The 18,074-nt window shown below is 41.6% G+C and overlaps 1 protein-coding gene across 1 annotated transcript; it reads left to right on the top strand.

Annotated features, from left to right (window-relative positions):
* The first annotated feature begins 379 nt into the window (after nucleotides 1–379).
* LOC146635720 (protein NLRC3-like) lies at nucleotides 380–9,485 on the top strand. The gene is made up of 10 exons (XM_085348095.1): nucleotides 380–441; nucleotides 649–738; nucleotides 1,017–1,139; nucleotides 4,177–4,228; nucleotides 4,747–4,966; nucleotides 5,064–6,858; nucleotides 6,949–7,122; nucleotides 7,466–7,639; nucleotides 8,821–8,867; nucleotides 8,944–9,485. Exons 1-10 carry the CDS (start codon nucleotides 434–436, stop codon nucleotides 9,483–9,485), a joined length of 3,225 nt encoding a protein of 1,074 aa, XP_085204221.1. The 5' UTR covers nucleotides 380–433.
* Nucleotides 9,486–18,074: the final 8,589 nt, after the last annotated feature.

Raw genomic sequence — 18,074 nt, 5'->3', positions numbered from 1 at the left:
CTATTTAATCTCCTCTTTAAAAAGTTTAATCATCACAACGATTGTTTGTTGACTCTTTGATTGCCAGACAACAAATCTCACTTTATTTCAGATTTTTTTTGAAAAACAATGAAACCTTAATTATAATATAATATAATATAATATATTATAAAACTATTATTATACTTAAACAGGTCACCACCGTCTCCCTATCAAATATCTCAATAAACAGAAAAAAATATATAATCTGTGTTAGGGAGTTTTTATTGTTTTATTTGCTTATGCTTCAAAAGTTATGTTATACATATTTCACCAGACAGTTTTCTGTAGAAACAGGAAGCTGACCCCTCATTGTTGTTTATTCACCTGACTGTTTGTTAACTGTAAATCTCTGACAATCTGTGTTTTATTCTCATTTTTCTCTTCCATCGGGTGACTGCAGGTTTTTACCAACATGGAAAGGTATCACACACAAAACCTCACGTTATCGTCACTGCTAAAAGAACAAAAACAGAAGTGATTTCATACATGCAATAACTCTACAAAAAAACTGCTCTCTGTTTTGTTCATTCAATTTAACCCTGCAAAGTTTTTCCAGCGTATGTTCCACCTGGAGATTAAAAAAGTGTATATATATAACCCTGCCTTATTCTTTTCCTCACTCCTCAGACCAGACTCTCCTGAGCCTGAGACCAGACCCAGATCTCCAGAGAAAGACCGTCCTGACTTTAAAAGCAGGAAACTGACTCCTGATGAGACGTAAGAGTTAACAAATTGTTAAACATATCTTAACTCCATGAGTAAACAGGTTTGGTTTAGTCATTTATTTATTAAATTTTTTAACTTTGTTCACAAAAAGAAGAAAAGACAGTTGGATAAACAAACAGACTAAAGAGAACATTGTGAAGAGCATCAAACTTTTTAGCCTTACTGTAATATTATCACTGTGACTAGCTCCAAGTTTATCCAGTACTTTTTGTGTCTGAAGGCGAAAAATGTGATTTCTCTGCCTGATGGTCTTTTTCTCTGTTCACCAGGATCACTGAGACATCAGATGCCCCTAAATCTGAACCTGGACCCAGCTGTGTGTCTTTGAAGAGTGATCGGTCAAAGATTTTCATCTTTGACTTTAAAGGAACAAAGTCTGCTGCTGCTGAGGAGTAAGACGTTTCACATTTACCTTACAGCTCTGTGGTACACCTGGCCTCAGTCCTGAGATTAAAGAGCTCCATAAGTGAGGCTGCTAATTTAAAAGAAAAATAAATCTATCTTAACAGCCCTGCATCCCCTGCACTGGGCATCACACTGATTATAATTTATGTGATAATCAGCAGGAATGTGTCAGCAGTTAGTTTGACTCTTTTAATTGGTAAATTAGAGTTTCAGTCTGATGTGGTTGCCAGTTTTGCATAGGAAGGTGAAATAATCTGAAGCTGTATGTGTGGTGCTGGATGCCATGATATGAGCTGCTGGATTTCTCTAAATATTAAATGATTCTCATAATTCATAGTGACACACCATCACCATGACAATCATCAACAAAACCGATAAAGGAAATTAGCAAATCTTTTATTTTTAACCTTATTTACATTACATTTTTCACCAGTGGTTCTTTTTTATATGACCTGCATGAAATAACAAGACAAAATGGATTATAATGTAGAAAGGTGGTTGGTGCCTGCCGTGGTGGTAATCCCAGAACCAAATGGTGGACACCAGAGGTGAAGGGAGCCACCAGGCTGAAGAAGGAGTCCTATCAGGCTTGGTTAGCCTGTGGGACTCCGGAGGCAGCTGACAGGTATCGACAGGCCAAGCGGAATGTGGCTCGGGCAGTGGCTGAAGCAAAAACTCGGGTGTGGGAGGAGTTCGGAGAGGCCATGGAAAAAGACTTTCGGACTGCCTCGAAGAGATTCTGGCAAACCGTCAGACGTCTCAGGAGGGGAAAGCGGTGCTCTACCTGCACTGTGTATAGTGCTGGCGGAGCGCTGCTGACGTCGACTGAGAAAATTGTCAGGCGGTGGAAGAAATACTTCGAGGACCTCCTTAATCCCACTGACACGTCTTCCGAGGAGGAAGCAGAGTCTGGGGATGAGGGGAATGACCCGCCAATTTCCGGGGGCGAGGTCACTGAGGCAGTTAAACAACTCCTTGGTGGCAGAGCCCCTGGTGTTGATGAGGTCCGCCCCGAGTTCCTGAAGGCTCTGGACGTTGTAGGGCTGTCCTGGTTGACACACCTCTGCAATGTTGCGTGGAGATCAGGGGCAGTACCTGTGGACTGGCAGACCGGGGTGGTGGTCCCCATCTTTAAGAAGGGGGACCGGAGGGTGTGTTCCAACTACAGGGGGATCACACTCCTCAGCCTCCCTGGGAAAGTCTATGCCAGGGTGCTGGAAAGGAGAGTTCGTCCGTTAGTCGAACCTCGGATACAGGAGGAACAATGCGGTTTTCGTCCTGGTCGTGGGACACTGGACCAGCTCTTTATCGTCTCCAGGATACTTGAGGGTGCATGGGAGTTTGCCCAACCAGTCTACATGTGTTTTGTGGACTTGGAGAAGGCATTCGACCGTGTCCCTCGGGGTGTCCTGTGGCAGGTGTTGCGGGAATATGGGGTGTCTGGCCCATTGCTACGGGCCATTCGATCCCTATATAACCGTTGCAAGAGCTTGGTTCGCATTGCCGGCAATAAGTCGGACTCGTTCCCGGTGGGTGATGGGCTCCGCCAGGGCTGCCCTTTGTCTCCGGTTCTGTTCATAATTTTTATGGACATGATTTCTAGGCGCAGCCAAGTGGCGGAGGGCTTTCGCTTTGGTGGCCTCAGAATCTCATCTCTGATTTTTGCAGACGATGTGGTTCTGTTGGCTTCATCGGGTGAGGGCCTCCAGCTCGCACTGGAATGGTTCGCAGCCGAGTGTGAAGCAGCGGGAATGAGGATCAGCACCTCCAAATCTGAGGCCATGGTTCTCAGCCAGAAAAGGGTGGAGTGCCCACTCCGGGTCGGGGATGAGTTCCTGCCCCAAGTGGAGGAGTTCAAGTATCTCGGGGTCTTGTTCTCGAGTGATGGGAGAAGGGAGCCGGAGATCGACAGACGGATTGGGGCTGCAGCTGCAGTAATGCAGACGCTGCACCGGTCCGTTGTGGTGAAGAGGGAGCTGAGTGTAAAAGCGAAGCTCTCAATTTACCGGTCGATCTACGTCCCTACCCTCACCTATGGCCACGAGCTGTGGGTAGTGACCGAAAGAACGAGATCGCGGATACAAGCGGCAGAAATGAGCTTCCTCCGAAGGGTGGCTGGCCTCTCCCTTAGAGATAGGGTGAGAAGTTCGGCCATCCGGGAGGGGCTCAGAGTAGAGCAGCTGCTGCTCCACATCGAAAGGAGCCAGCTGAGGTGGTTCGGGCATCTGACAAGGATGCCCCCTGGGCGCCTCCTGGGTGAGGTGTTCCAGGCATGTCCCACCGGGAGGAGGCCCCGGGGCAGACCCAGGACACGCTGGAGAGATTATATCTCTCGGCTGGCCTGGGAACGCCTTGGTATTCCCCCGGATAAGCTGCAGGAGGTGGCTGGGGAGAGGGAGGTCTGGGCCTCTTTGCTTAGGCTGCTGCCCCCGCGACCCGGCCCCGGATAAAGCGGATGAAGATGGATGGATGGATGGATGTAGAAAGATAGTAAGCGCTATACAAATACAGACCATTTATACAAATACAGACCATTTATACAAATACAGACCATAAGATGATCATTTTTAGTTCAGCATCGGGACACTGAATGTAGCCGAGTGTAGGCTGATTCAAAGTGTCATATGATTTTGTTTATGTGTATTATAAGTTTTTATACTCAGAAAAAAAACTTCAGCTGCTGCTGTAAGAAGCTCTTCATTGTATTTAAAGGCACAAAGGTCAAATTTAAAATGAAACACTTCAACACATCAACATGAATCTGACTTTTTTAATGCGATGATGCAATGTGCAGGAGATATCCATAATATCGTCATTACAAGAACACTGGTACAGAACCATCACTGACCTGTTAGTTTTGGACTAGTGGAGTCCAAAAAATAAGTCTCTAAATTAACATAATAGGTTTGTTACAGCACAGTTGTGCTTGTTTTAATCAGGATGATTTTCTAACAGTAGAAGAAAAAATCTTTGGCTTGTATTTTTGTGCAAAATGGTTCAAATGTCTTCATGATGTCTCCACAGAGCTGATCAGGAGAGTCTGCAGCATCAAACTGATCTGGACTCAATATTTAAGGTTTGTACATGTACACCAACCTCTGTTTGTAATTATTTTCATGTTGCACAGTCCAATATTCATCATAAAATAAAAATTCCAGAAATAATTCAACAGTGAATTAATTTTTTACTTTATTTTTATTTATAAAACACTTTTCAAAACAAAGTTGCAGCATAACTTTATAACACAACTTGAAAATAAGGTGCAAGTACCCTATACTTAGGTGGAATTTGCAGGAAACTACAGGGCACTAAGATGTAAGATGGGGAAATGTACCACGAAATAACCGAGTACTGAAAATTACCTAATTTAATTTATGTTATTATTTTATTGTTTCCTGTACAAAACCTGCAATCTAACTATAATAATTATTTTAATTTAGTTTTTTAATTTTTTTCATTGTTTCCTGTAAAATGAACATAAGTACAGGGTATTTTTGTTCAATTAAAAACAAACACAAAACAAATCTGTGAAAATTTATTTTTACAATGAAGATCTGATTTTTGTGAATTCAGATTGTGTCATTCATTTTCCAGATGCTGGAGGGAAACATTATCACGTTTGTGAAGAACGAAATAAAGAAGATGCAGGATGATCTGAATCCAGATTATTCAGAGTGTCAGAGGGATGAAGAGGAGGTGTTGGACAGTGAGGAAGAGAAGCAGAGAAGGAGCAGCAGAGAGGCATTTCTGAAACTTGCAGTTAACTTCCTGAGAATAATGAAACAGGAGGAGCTGGCTGACTGTCTGCAGAGCAGTGAGAGGATTTCTCTTCATAAATTCAGTCTTTACAGGAATGAAATTGTCACATTTTCTATAATCATAACACTCATGTTTCTGGTGCTTTCCTGTAGAAAATCCTGATCCACTTTGTGAGAATACTTTTAAATGTAACCTGAAGAAGAAGTTCCAGTGTGTCTTTGAGGGGATTGCTAAACCAAGAAACCAAACCACTCTAAATGAGATCTACACAGAGCTCTACATCACAGAGGGAGGGACCGGAGAGGTCAACACTGAACATGAGGTCAGACAGATTGAAATGTTTTCCTGGAAACCAAACAGACCAGAAACAACAATCAGGTGTGAAGACATCTTTAAAGCTTCAACTGGAAGAGACAAACCAATCAGAACAGTTCTGACCAAAGGAGTGGCTGGCATTGGGAAAACATTCCTGACACAAAAGTTCACTTTGGACTGGACTGAAGACAAAACCAACCAGGACATCCAGTTCATGTTTCCATTCCCATTCAGAGAGCTGAATTTACTGAGGGATAAAAAGTTCAGCTTAGTGGGACTTATTCATCACTTCTTCACTGAAATCAAAGAAGCAGGAATCTGTAACTTTAAAAAGTTCAAAGTTGTCTTCATCTTTGATGGTCTGGATGAGTGTCGACTTCCTCTGAACTTCCACATCACTGAGATCCTTACTGATGTTACAGAGTCCACATCAGTGGATGTGCTGCTGACAAACCTCATCAGGGGACAGTTGCTTCCTTCTGCCCACATCTGGATAACCACACGACCTGCAGCAGCCAATCAGATCCCTGCTGAGTATATAGACATGGTTACAGAGGTCAGAGGGTTCACTGACCCACAGAAGGAAGAGTATTTCAGGAAGAGACTCAGAGGCAAGGAAGAGGCCAACACCATAATCTCTCATATCAAGACATCACGAAGCCTCCACATCATGTGTCACATCCCAATCTTCTGCTGGATCACTGCTACAGTTCTAGAGAGCGTGGTAAAAACCAAACAGGCTGGAGGAAAGCTGCCCAAGACACTGACTGAGATATACATGCACTTCCTGGTGGTTCAGACCAAACTGAAGAACATCAAGTATGATGGAGGAGCTGAGACAGATCCTCTCTGGAGTCCAGAGAGAAGGAAGATGATTGAAGCACTGGGGAAACTGGCTTTTCAGGAGCTGCATAAAGGAAACCTGATCTTCTATGAATCAGACCTGACAGAGTGTGGCATTAATGTCAGAGAAGCCTCAGTGTACTCAGGAGTGTTCACACAGATTTTTAAAGAGGAGAGAGGGCTGTATCAAGAGAAGGTTTACTGTTTTGTTCATCTGAGTGTTCAGGAGTTTTTAGCTGCTCTTCATGTCCATCTGACATTCACCAACTCTGGTATCAACCTGCTGAAAGAAGAAGAAACAGCCTCAGTGCAGACTGATGAGTCTTCAGTAAGACAGTTCTACCAGAGTGCTGTGGACAAGGCCTTAAAAAGTCCAAATGGACATCTGGACATGTTTCTTCGCTTCCTCCTTGGTCTTTCGATGCCATCCAATCGGGATCTCCTACAAGGCCTGCTCACACAAACAGGAATCAGCTCACAGATAAATCAGGAAGCAGTCAAGTACATTAAAGAACGAATGAATGGCGCTCTCTCTCCTGAAAAAAGCATCAATTTCCTCCACTGTCTGAATGAATTGAATGATGACTCTATAGTGAAGGAGGTCCAGCATCAACTGAGTTCAGGACACCTGTCCAAAGTTAATCTCTCTCCTGCTCAGTGGTCAGCTCTGGTCTTCATCTTACTGTCATCAGAAGCAGTTCTGGATGTGTTTGACTTGAGGAAATATTCAGCTTCTGAAGAGGCTCTTCTGCAGCTGTTGCCAGTGGTCAAAGCCTGCAAGAAAGCCCAGTAAGTATCCATTTTAATCCTGGCAAGACATTGCTTTAAAGTATTTATTTCAAAAGTTTGGAAAGTTCACTGCTATTCATGTCTTTCCAGGTTGGGTGGCTGTAACCTCACAGAGAGAAGCTGTGAAGCTCTTTCCTCAATTCTAAGTTCCCAGTCCTCCAGACTGAGAAAGCTAGACATGAGTAACAACAACCTCAAGGACTCAGGAGTGAAGGTGCTTTTTGTTGGACTTGGGAGTCCACACTGTATGCTGGAAACTCTCAGGTTAGCTGATTCTTTGTTTCAGGAGATTTGGATATTTCACAACAACTGTCATTATTTTATAGATTAAACATGTTGTTACTTTTTTGGTGTAAGCCCTGAAAGAGAACAGTAGAGTAGACATGAAACACACACTTCATAAATCAGAAAAATATGATTGTCCATCATAGCAAAAAAGACAGAAAGTCAATGTGTTTTGTTCTTTTTTAAAACTGAGTGAAGAAAAGCCAGTTTGTTTGTTTTTTAACTACTTTAACTGAAATCAGAATCTGTTAATTTGACTGCATGTACATCATCAAATTCAGAGCAGTTCATTACAATGATGTGACATGTTGTATGTTTGAAGGTTGTCAGGCTGTCAGATCACAGGAACATGCTTCACCTCTCTGGCCACAGCTCTGCGCTCCAATCCCTCCTATTTGAAAGAGCTGGACTTGAGCTATAATCATCCAGGAAACTCAGGAATGAAGCTTTTGTCTGCTCTAAAGGAGGATCCACATGTGAAACTGGACATACTCTGGTAGGAAAACAGGAACTAAAGCTAAAAATGTTTTTTTTTTCTCCAGCATATTGTAAGGTAACCACTGATCTGATTGCCAGTAATACAGTCTGTATGTCCAGTTAAGTGGGCAGCTGTGTGGGTGAATGACTCAGAACCAATCACAGTTAAAACACGAGGAAGGATACACAGCTTGAAGGAGAATGTAACAAATACATAAGGATTGGACCCTCGATACTGACGTTTCAAGACTGTGTCAATCAAAACACCAACATCACATGACCATGGCTAAGTGAGGTTTTGATGTGTTTAACCCCAGATCTGACAGGTGCCTTTGTGATGGTTCTGGGTCTGTGATCCAGTTTATAGTTTCATTTTGCTGCTTCCTGCTGCGTTCCCTATGCCCTCACTTCATGCTCCACACAGTCACAGCCTTACCTCCCTGTTTTTAGTCAGTTTTTAGTCAGCTGCACAGATGAACAAGTCATCTGTGCAGGAACATGCTATTTTTAATTGTGATTGGGAAGAATTATATATGCTCTCAGTTCAATTAAGTACTCAGATTCAAAGTGTAATTAAATAAATATTGACTTAATTGGAATGTTTGCTGTCATAGCCTCCTGAGAATCAAGAAAAAAATCATCTTCTCATTGAACTTTTTATTGTTTTCTGCATGCAGGACTCAGTAGGTCTATTGAGGCTGGAAATAACCGAAGCTACAAAACAAAAACAATAACAGGAACAACTTGACTTGAAAAACGGATTCAGACTCAAAAAGTCTAAAGCCTTTGTCATTATCAGAATGAACACAGCAGTCTTTTCTCAAAATATTTTTTTCTATATATTTATTTGTTTTGTTTTGCACTGAATAACTAAGCAACGGAAACATCCTCACACGTGTTAACAGAAAGAGGAAATAGTATTTGAAGCACAGTGTTCATTGTAGTGACAGAAACACAGGGAGGCAGAAAATAAAGCAGACTGAAGGTTGTATTTAGGTATTTAGATAATTTACGAACCTGGTACAGACCTGATGATTTATTTTTTTTAATTGTGCTTTGATACATAAAACCTTAGAACTGTATTATCTGTTTGACTTTATTAAGAGATAAAATAAAACACAAGGTTATTTCTCTAGAAAAGATGAATCAGAGAACATAAAGGCCACGTCTGCATACTAAAAGATAATGTGCTCATTTCAGTGTGGAGCCTCAAGGAGTCCAGTGGATGAGACCAGGTCTAAGGAAATGTAAGTATTTTTGATTTATGAGCTGCATTCACACAATCTTGTACTGTTCTACGTTTTTTCTCACGGTTCCTTTTAGATTTCTGTGATCTGACGCTGGATCCAAACACAGCACACAGAAACCTCAAACTGTCTGATGACAACAAGGAGGTGACACATGTGGAAGAAGATCAGCTGTATCCTGATCATGATCATAGGTTTGATCACTGGCCTCAGCTGCTGTGTACCAACAGTCTGAGTGGTCGCTGTTACTGGGAGGTCGAGTGGAGAGGAGAGGTTCATGTTGCTGTAGCTTATGGAGGAATCAGAAGGAGAGGAGAAGAGGATGAATGCAGGTTTGGAAGGACTCATCAATCCTGGAGTCTCAACTGCAGTGATGATAAGGGTTACTATGCAAGTCACAAATTTGATTTAAGAGCCATCCCTCAGCTCTCCTCACCTCTCTCTCACAAAGTAGCAGTGTATGTGGACTGTTCTGCAGGAACTGTGTCCTTTTACAGTGTCTCCTCTGATAAACTGATCCACCTGCACACCTTCAACACCACCTTCACTGAACCTGTATATGCTGGGTTTAGAGTGAAGCCTGACTCTAGTATCCACCTCTGTGCTGACTCAGAATAATGAACTTACTGTGCAGAGAAATATTCTCACATTGGTGTTTCATACTTTTTCTTACTTAGTATATCAGGTATACTGTCTCGTACATATATTCGTTTGTTTTTCAGTCCAGAGATGTTGGATTAGACTGATTCTCCTGAAATTATTTTTTATCATCTTATTGTCTTTGGTGCCTTTTTTTAAAGAGCAGATATCAGTTGTTACTTATATACTACAGTTTAAATACTTTTAGTGCTGAGGAAAGAGGAACTGTATTTTTAAATCTGTTGCATTATATACATTTTAATCATGCTTACACTGATGGATGAAATCTTTGGAACATATAATTTAGACATTTTAGACGTTGTTGGTTAGACTTTGTGATGATGAGCGCTGCAGGCTCTAAATATTTTTTGTTTAGGCGTCTTTAATTTTTTACATTGCATAACTGTACGTTTGTGTCTCTCTCTTGTTATGCAAATTAAGTAACATTTCACTACAATTAGTTCCTGGAGAAAAGCAATATCACCACTATGTGACCAGTTTTCACAACAACTGATCTGGATGGTTCTGGATCCATTTATTACTCTGTGTTGATCCAAATGTAGCTTCTAGTACTGCTGATACAAGAAGAGCAGCTTATGGCTAACTGGACGCTGTGGAGACGTCTCTCTTCAGTTCATAATCAATAAAAACAGTCTGACCTCCAGTCTGTGTTTCTTGACTGAACAGAAACAGTTTTACAATCTGAGATCTGGTTTTTATTCCGCGTTAAAACAGACTCATGAAATGTAACAGAAACGGAAAAGTGAAGACAAAAGAATCAAGATGAAAACAGTTGGATTTTTTCTTCTTGACTTCTTGCAGATTCTGTCAGTGTATGTTTACTTCTCCCGTGTATATATGTGTGTAGTATACACACCAAGTGTTATTAAAGTTAGGATAATTAACAAACTTGATTTATTTAATTTACAAACTTGTATAGAGTAGGTTGCAATTCTGTTAAAGTGATTTAATCCTATAGTTTCAGTAGAGCTTGTTTTGGTTGAGTAGATTTATCAGATGTACTTAAAATTTCTTGTTCAAGTTAAAAGTATCATACATTTTATATTTCACTAACCCAGTTGTGTGGAACCAGTTGACATAACTGGGTGGAGTAAATACAACATTTTATTTCTTAGAGTGTATTTAAAAGTGACTGTTTGGATTCATTTAACCAAAATAATTAAAATCTGTAAATAAATGAAAAAATGCATCTTTGAAAATGAGAGTAGGATAAAAAAAATAATCTGAAAAGGTGAGGATTGAAGAAAGAGAAAAGTACACAGGAGTATTTTAATTTGATTGGGTCCAGTGAGCTCACAGCGCCTCCAGCAGGTGGATTCCAGTACTGTTTGTTTTTTAAGCTGTAAACAGTTTCCTTCTCTGCTGTCAGTGTCTGTTTGGAGCCGAGTTACTAAAGAGGTCTTTTATTTGAGCCAGTTTAAATGGTTTAAATTTGAAATATCTGTTTGTCTCCTCACTAACGGGGCCTAAAACACAACCCAGTTGACTAGAAAACACAAAAGCGCACCACCTGGTGGCCAGAGGTGGAAACACAAATGAAAGCAAAGCACACATACACAGCTCCTTCAAGTTTGGTGATGTGTGTAGCTCTCTGAACACATGAGGCAGAGTTCATGTCACAGCCACTGCTGCAGCAGCAACAAAGTGAGCCACAAAAGACAAGAGCTGTTACTCAACATCAAATACTCCAAGTTTGTTCTTCCTTAGTTGCTAATTCAAACTTGGCAAATTAACTTAAGCGCCCAGACTTCTGAGCATGGGAGGACACACACACACACACACACACACACATTTCGACTGTGATTAATATATAAAACGGAAATTATTAGAGGCCACATAAATAAAAATATAGGGGAGACCGGGGATAGTTGTAACATTTTTGACATTTCTGTCTGTAGCTTGGAGCTCTTTTAAGGTAGTGGATTCAAAATGTAATACAAAGTATTTACATGTCTCTGCTATTAAATAGTGCAGCTATTTTCTCTGCAGCACAATTACCCATTGCATGGTATGGTCTCAAACACGAAGAGTGAAATGTTACAATTAACCCCATAGTCTGGGTTAGTTGTAACATATCCTGGGGTGAAATGTAACACAATGAAATAAGGGTACTAACAAAACATTAACATGTAATCTTTTTTATTCAACACATGAATGCACTTAGAGCCATTTATGTAGCTGTGTGTGTGTGTGTGTGACAGAATGCAGAAATCTAGCTTTTGAACATATTCCAACCCCCCAAAAAAGACAAATTATGGAATTTTCTGCAACTGAATATTTCGTTAATTTTGGTTGGTCTTCCTTGAGTTTGGCCTCATTGGCTCAGTGGGCATTATAACCTGCAACTCTTGCACCAATTTTGAACATAACAATGAAGCTGAAAAAATGTAGTTGTTCACCAGCATCGCAATTCCATTACTTTTTTTCATGGCTTACCTTGGTGTGGTTTGCAAAGTGCTTCAGAAAGATGAGGAAATCTGTTTCTCGCACCCATCCTGATTTATTTCCACTACCAGTACTTCCTACTGGTCCATCTCTGACACAGAGGTCTGCATAATGTATGTGTGGGAACACAAACAGTGGAGGAATTGTGTTGCCAATGGCATTAACCGCATATACAAATGCGACCAGTGAACCTCTCTGCTGATGTCATTACCCCAACTTGTTTAATATAAGTTAAAGTAATAGTGTGGTAAGTTGTAACATCTGCATTATTGTTACAACTAACCCAGACTGTTGCTGTTACAACTGACCCAGACTCCTATAGCCATGAACTAGCTAACATTACAGCCAACGGCTAAAACATTAGCACTAAAGACCTACACAGAATATATCCCCATAGACATACAAATAACATAATTTAAGTTTGATGAGTTTAACTGCAAAGCAGATAATGCTATTAGAAATTGAAATAAAGTAGAAAAACTTACTTTTTGGCATACAAATTACTTTTTTTCATGTTAAATTGTCTGTGTTTGACAAAATGTGCTGATTTTTCACATGTGATAGCAGAACTGAATTGGGCATGCACAGGATGAGTCACATCATTTGAAACTTAGCCCTGATTGGAGAAATTGGAAGTGTTACAACTGACCCACGTTACAACTATCCCCGGTCTCCCCTATATTACTGATTTATTTTATTATTTTTTTGAAGTGGAAATGTGGAGTTAACAGTTGTTTGTAGACAAAACTCTTATGGCTTATATACAGTCTACTAAATGACTTGTGTAGATGAGTTAGCGAAATTCTACTTCAGAATTGGTATTTATTAAAATTATTTCTCTTTTAGCACATAAACAGTGGTGAGAGTTATAAGGCCATGTGGTGGTGCAGAAAGCTGCATCTGGTCAGAAGGGAACAAACACGTAAACTTGTTGGCTGGATTTGTATAAAATGAAATGTCTGGCAATGGACAGAAGCAAGGATATCGATGGTTACACCCTTGTGCAATGAAGAGGATGCATGTTGTATCACAAGACACGATAAGACAGCTGATTGTTTTGTTTCACTGAGGCATTTTGTGAGGGTATAGCTGCTGTGGCATTTGTCTGGCTGGAAACAACAACTGTAATCTCCACATTTCGACTTTTCTCAAAATACTATTTTGAGGTAAAACTCCTTCCTTTCATTAATGTGACCTTAGTACTCTACTGTACCACTAATTACCCAAATTGTTTTGGAGGATTTCTCCAAAACATGTAGTGATCGAAGATATTGATAGTCTGATATAATAAGTGGTTTTGTTTGAAGTTGTGCAGAACTTGTCTGTGTCACCATTTCACAGAATATGATCAGGACGTGACAACATAGCTGGAGTGGCCATCGGGCCATTTTTTGGCGATTTTTTGTTTTTATGGGCCGATGGATTTTTTATTTTATTTTATTTTTTAGAAAGGGTATATACACTCAACAAAAATATAAACGCAACACCTTTGTTACTGCTCCCATTCCCCATGGGATGGACGTAGAGACCTAAAATTCATTCCAGATACACAATATAACCATCCCTCCCAAACAGTGGTCACAAATCAGTCCAAATGTGTGGTAGTGGGCACATCTGCTATATTGAGATAATCCATCCCACCTCACAGGTGTGCCACATCAGGATGCTGATCTGACATCATGAGTAGTGCACAGGTGTACCTCAGACTGCCCACAACAAAAGGCCACCCTGGAATGTGCAGTTTTGTCTCACAGCAAAATGCCACAGATGCCACAAGCAATGAGGGAGCGTGCAATTGGCATGCTGACAGCAGGAATGTCAACCAGATCTGTCGCCCGTGCATTGAATGTTCATTTCTCAACCATAAGCCGTCTCCACAGGCGTTTCAGAGAATATGGCAGCACATCCAACCGGCCTCACAACCGCAGACCTCGTGTAACCACACCAGCCCAGGACCTCCACATCCAGCAGGTTCACCTCCAAGATCGTCTGAGACCAGCCACCCAGACAGCTGCTGGAACAATTGGTTTGCACAACCAAACAATTTCTGCACAAACTGTCAGAAACCGTCTCAGGGACGCTCAACTGCATGCCCGTCGTCCTCATCGGGGTCTTGACCTGACTCCAGCTCGTCGCCGTAACAGACTTGTGTGGGCAAATGCTCACATTCGATGGCGTCTGGCACGTTGGAGAGGTGTGCGCTTCACGGATGAATCATGGTTCACATTGTTCAGGGCAGATGGCAGCTGAGAATGTCCCAGTTCTTGCATGGCCAGCATACTCACCGGACATGTCACCCATTGAGCATGTTCGGGATGTGCTTGACCGGCGTTTACGACAGTGTGTACCAGTTCCCACGAATATCCAACAACCTCGCACAGCCATTGAAGTGGAGTGGACCAACATTCCACAGGCCACAACTGACAATCTGATAGACTCCATGCGACGATGTGTTGCACTGCATGAGGCAAATGGTGGTCACACCAGATACTGACCGGTTCTGGGTCCCCAGACCCCCCAATAGCGCAAAAAACTGCACATTCCAGGGTGGCCTTTTGTTGTGGGCAGTCTGAGGTACACCTGTGCACTACTCATGATGTCAGATCAGCATCCTGATGTGGCACACCTGTGAGGTGGGATGGATTATCTCAATATAGCAGATGTGCCCACTACCACACATTTGGACTGATTTGTGACCACTGTTTGGGAGGGATGGTTATATTGTGTATCTGGAATGAATTTTAGGTCTCTACGTCCATCCCATGGGGAATGGGAGCAGTAACAAAGGTGTTGCGTTTATATTTTTGTTGAGTGTATAATGAAAGGTGTTGGATTGGCCAATTGGTCATGATCGACTCTGGGCTGGACCAATTACAGCCGAGGAGGCTGGATGCACCCTCCCCCTTGTTTAGCAATCACGTGATTTTCGCGCATTGCATGCCGGGAACTCGTGGCAAAACAATCCAAGTACCGCATCAAATGCAAGCATTTGCAGCACCGCAAAACGTTCATTCTCCGGTTCCAATACCTTCTTTTTTTTTTCTTTGCCGCACAAAAAAGGAATGTACAAAACAAAAGGAGAACAATGCCGGTCCATACAAAGACAGACTCGACGAAAAGACAAAGAAAAGATACGAGGAAAAAATCAAAGGAGTGAAAGGGTCAGACCCTTACGAGCACACAGAGGGACCAAAGACGTCAGTGTGCTGCCCAACTTTCACCACGCTCAGATTTATAATTACATGGTTCTTGGAGTGAGTGCATACACTCATGAAGTTTAGTAACTTCAGGTCACTGCAACAAGCCCAGGTACAGTTTACCGACGGATGGGTACAGGACCTTGAAATGCACCGTGTAGAACGAAAGACTATTGTACGTATCATAAGTTTACCAGTCTCACAAATCGTCTTCATAAATACACATTCATTAACAGTTTATTAATAGGACCTTTGAGCTCAACGGTAATTAATTAGTAGTGGAAATAATTTCTGGTAGTGTAACAGTGTTTGTGGTATTATTCCACTTGCCACAAATATCAGTGTAATGGGGAAACAGCGCCCCCCCGCTCTCAGTGTGGCTGGTTAGGTGAGGCTGGCTGCAGTAATCGCTGCCAGTCTGCTGTAGCCATACGAGAGGTGAGTTGTATTGTTCCGCACACAATATAGCTAAGTAGTACAGACACATAAAACATGTTTGATTAGCTGACGAGCACCGAGTGTAATAAGTGCTTAGTGGACACATGTCCAACACCAGTTTTATGTACTTTTCATTTGTTTATTAATGTGTGAAACTGTATGCTAAAGCGGAATGCTAATGAGATGTTCTGCCGTAGTGTGCTGTGCGGAGTGGTGTGTGGCGAGCCTGTGCACTGATAATACACCGTTGTTTCCATTCAGGTACATCATTTGTTGTTGCTGTTATTTTATTGTATATTAGAAATTGTAATATTGCTGCAGTAATCGCTGCCAGTCTGCCGTAGCCATACGAGAGTGTGCTGTGCGGAGTGGTGTATGGCGAGCTTGTGCACTGACACCGTTGTTTCCATTCAGGAAATAAAGTGGCAACGATCGATCAGAGACTCCTTGTCTTTTTAAAAACACTACACAACGCAGAGTCGAGGAGTCTGTTTGGGCCGAACTGTTGCAGCGGGATGAAGCAGAAACCGGTTACAGTAGCATTACAGAAATGTAGCAGTGACAATAATACTGTATGCTGTAATCGCAATGGACAATTAGTGATACAAAACAACTGTTTTATCCTGTGAATAAAAGTATATGTTTTTGTCAATGTACCATGGTAATAACAGAAGCGAAACGCAATATTGTGTCAGGACAATTCACTATTTATGCACAATAAATAAAGGAGCATAGTGCAACAATTTCTGTTCAGCGCCAGACTTGCTTGTAACCTATATCACCAATTATGTTAAGAAAAATGACGTATTAACTACAACAAAACTCTGACGTTTGTGGGAATGCTTGGAGCAGACTAACCTGTGAGCTGGAGTGTTCTGAGACGTTATATTTGGTATATCCAGACCATCCGTCGGCTCTTACTTCGGAAACATGGCTTAAAAAATTTCTCTTCAACGACGTAATCCGATAAAAAAAAAAACGATCTCTTTACCCGTCGGCTTCCCGTGGCTGTCATGCGACCAGCTATTGTAGTTAATAATACAGCAGCTTCTTGCCATTTTTTGGGTTTCTTTTTATCGCTGTGTAACTGAGTTCAATTGAAAGCCTGCGTGCGCTAGTACCTCTTGCCACAAGTTCCCAGAATCCTTTGCGGTTTTATCCCTGAATGACGTCACATTTTCAATCTTTATCCTGGTGGGCCGGTCTCTAGTCAAAATGCCCGGGCCGATTTTTTGTCCCAGTCCAGCCTTGCGTGACAATAGCCAAATTGTCCAGCAGGGGGCACTGTGGAGATGGTTTCAGATTGTTTGGAATCATCAATACAAGCACAAAGACTTCAAATGTTTCACGAAGTCTCGCTTTGCTCATCACTAGTATGGTGACAACTTCACAGGAGGTCCGTATCTCAGCACTGTCATAGTTAAAGGTGACCTTCATAAACCGAGAAACTGACATTCATGTTTGCCACAGGAAATCCACATTTACTCCTAACTAAGGGTTTAAATGCACAAAGGGCAAAAATAAGATAGAAACAGACCCTGAGGCAGAGACTAAGATGCATAAACTTGACAGGGACAAAAGGAAAACAAACATGAAAATGAAACTGACTAAACATTTGACACACAGGGTTCATAAGAACAACAGGCACATTTTTACTCAAAGTCCCCAGATACATTCATTAGACACTATTATGTCTAACATTTTGTCAGATTGAAGAAACCTTGTTGTATTTCTCATCAATTTCAGTGCAAAGTGTTTCACATGTAAAACCCAACATGGGAAATAGACTATGTGCATGTTAGCATATGTTACTTCCGGTGTGGAAACTCCTGTGGGGAGCTTTGTTTCCGGTGTCCAATTCACGCCTTGTTTATGGCCCAAATCAAGTTAAGCAAATGAATGAATCAAGTGGCGATTTACATTTCTATAGATGTCTTGGGCATTTACCCAATATGTCTGTAAATGATGTTCATCGACTTGTCGATATTTTTTTCCCCGTGCCTCAGAGCAAAAGAGAAAATGGATTCAAATTTTATATTTCTCAGCTATCCCTCGTTTATCGCGGGTGTTATGTTCTAAAAATAACCAGCGATAGGTGAAATCAAGTAGCCAATTTTATTTTTGACGGTGCGAAACGTCTGCCTCTCGCCCTATGACAGCTGGGATAGGCTCCAGCGCCCCCCGCGACCCTGAAAAGGATAAGCGGAAGCGAATGGATGGATGGATGGTGCGAAACGTTTCGTCAACATACAATACTGCACCTCAGAGTCACACTGGTAGTGATCGATGCAGCGATTCTGTACTGTACAGGAGAGACGTCACGGAGGAGATCGTCTGCAGCGATCAGGATGCAGGAAACAATGTGATTTAAAAAAAACATAAATTTTTGTGTGGCTTTTTTTTCACGGTTTGTTAACATGCTGTGTAGGTGTGTACTTGACTAGCTGATATCAACAAAACAGGGGAA

Source organism: Diplotaxodon limnothrissa, linkage group LG3, assembly GCF_057381915.1.
Source record: "Diplotaxodon limnothrissa isolate DT_005_m linkage group LG3, D_limnothrissa_male_GT1.1, whole genome shotgun sequence".
Classification (NCBI taxonomy): Eukaryota; Metazoa; Chordata; class Actinopteri; order Cichliformes; family Cichlidae; genus Diplotaxodon; species Diplotaxodon limnothrissa.
This window is presented reverse-complemented; position numbering and strand designations above follow the sequence as displayed.

Bases quoted from the DNA above. Each gene is read 5' to 3' on its own strand.
- LOC146635720 (XM_085348095.1), top strand. The intron at 739-1,016 runs GTAAGAGTTAAC...TCTGTTCACCAG, and splicing joins AAACTGACTCCTGATGAGAC to GATCACTGAGACATCAGATG. The intron at 7,640-8,820 runs GTAGGAAAACAG...TGCTCATTTCAG, and splicing joins GTGAAACTGGACATACTCTG to TGTGGAGCCTCAAGGAGTCC.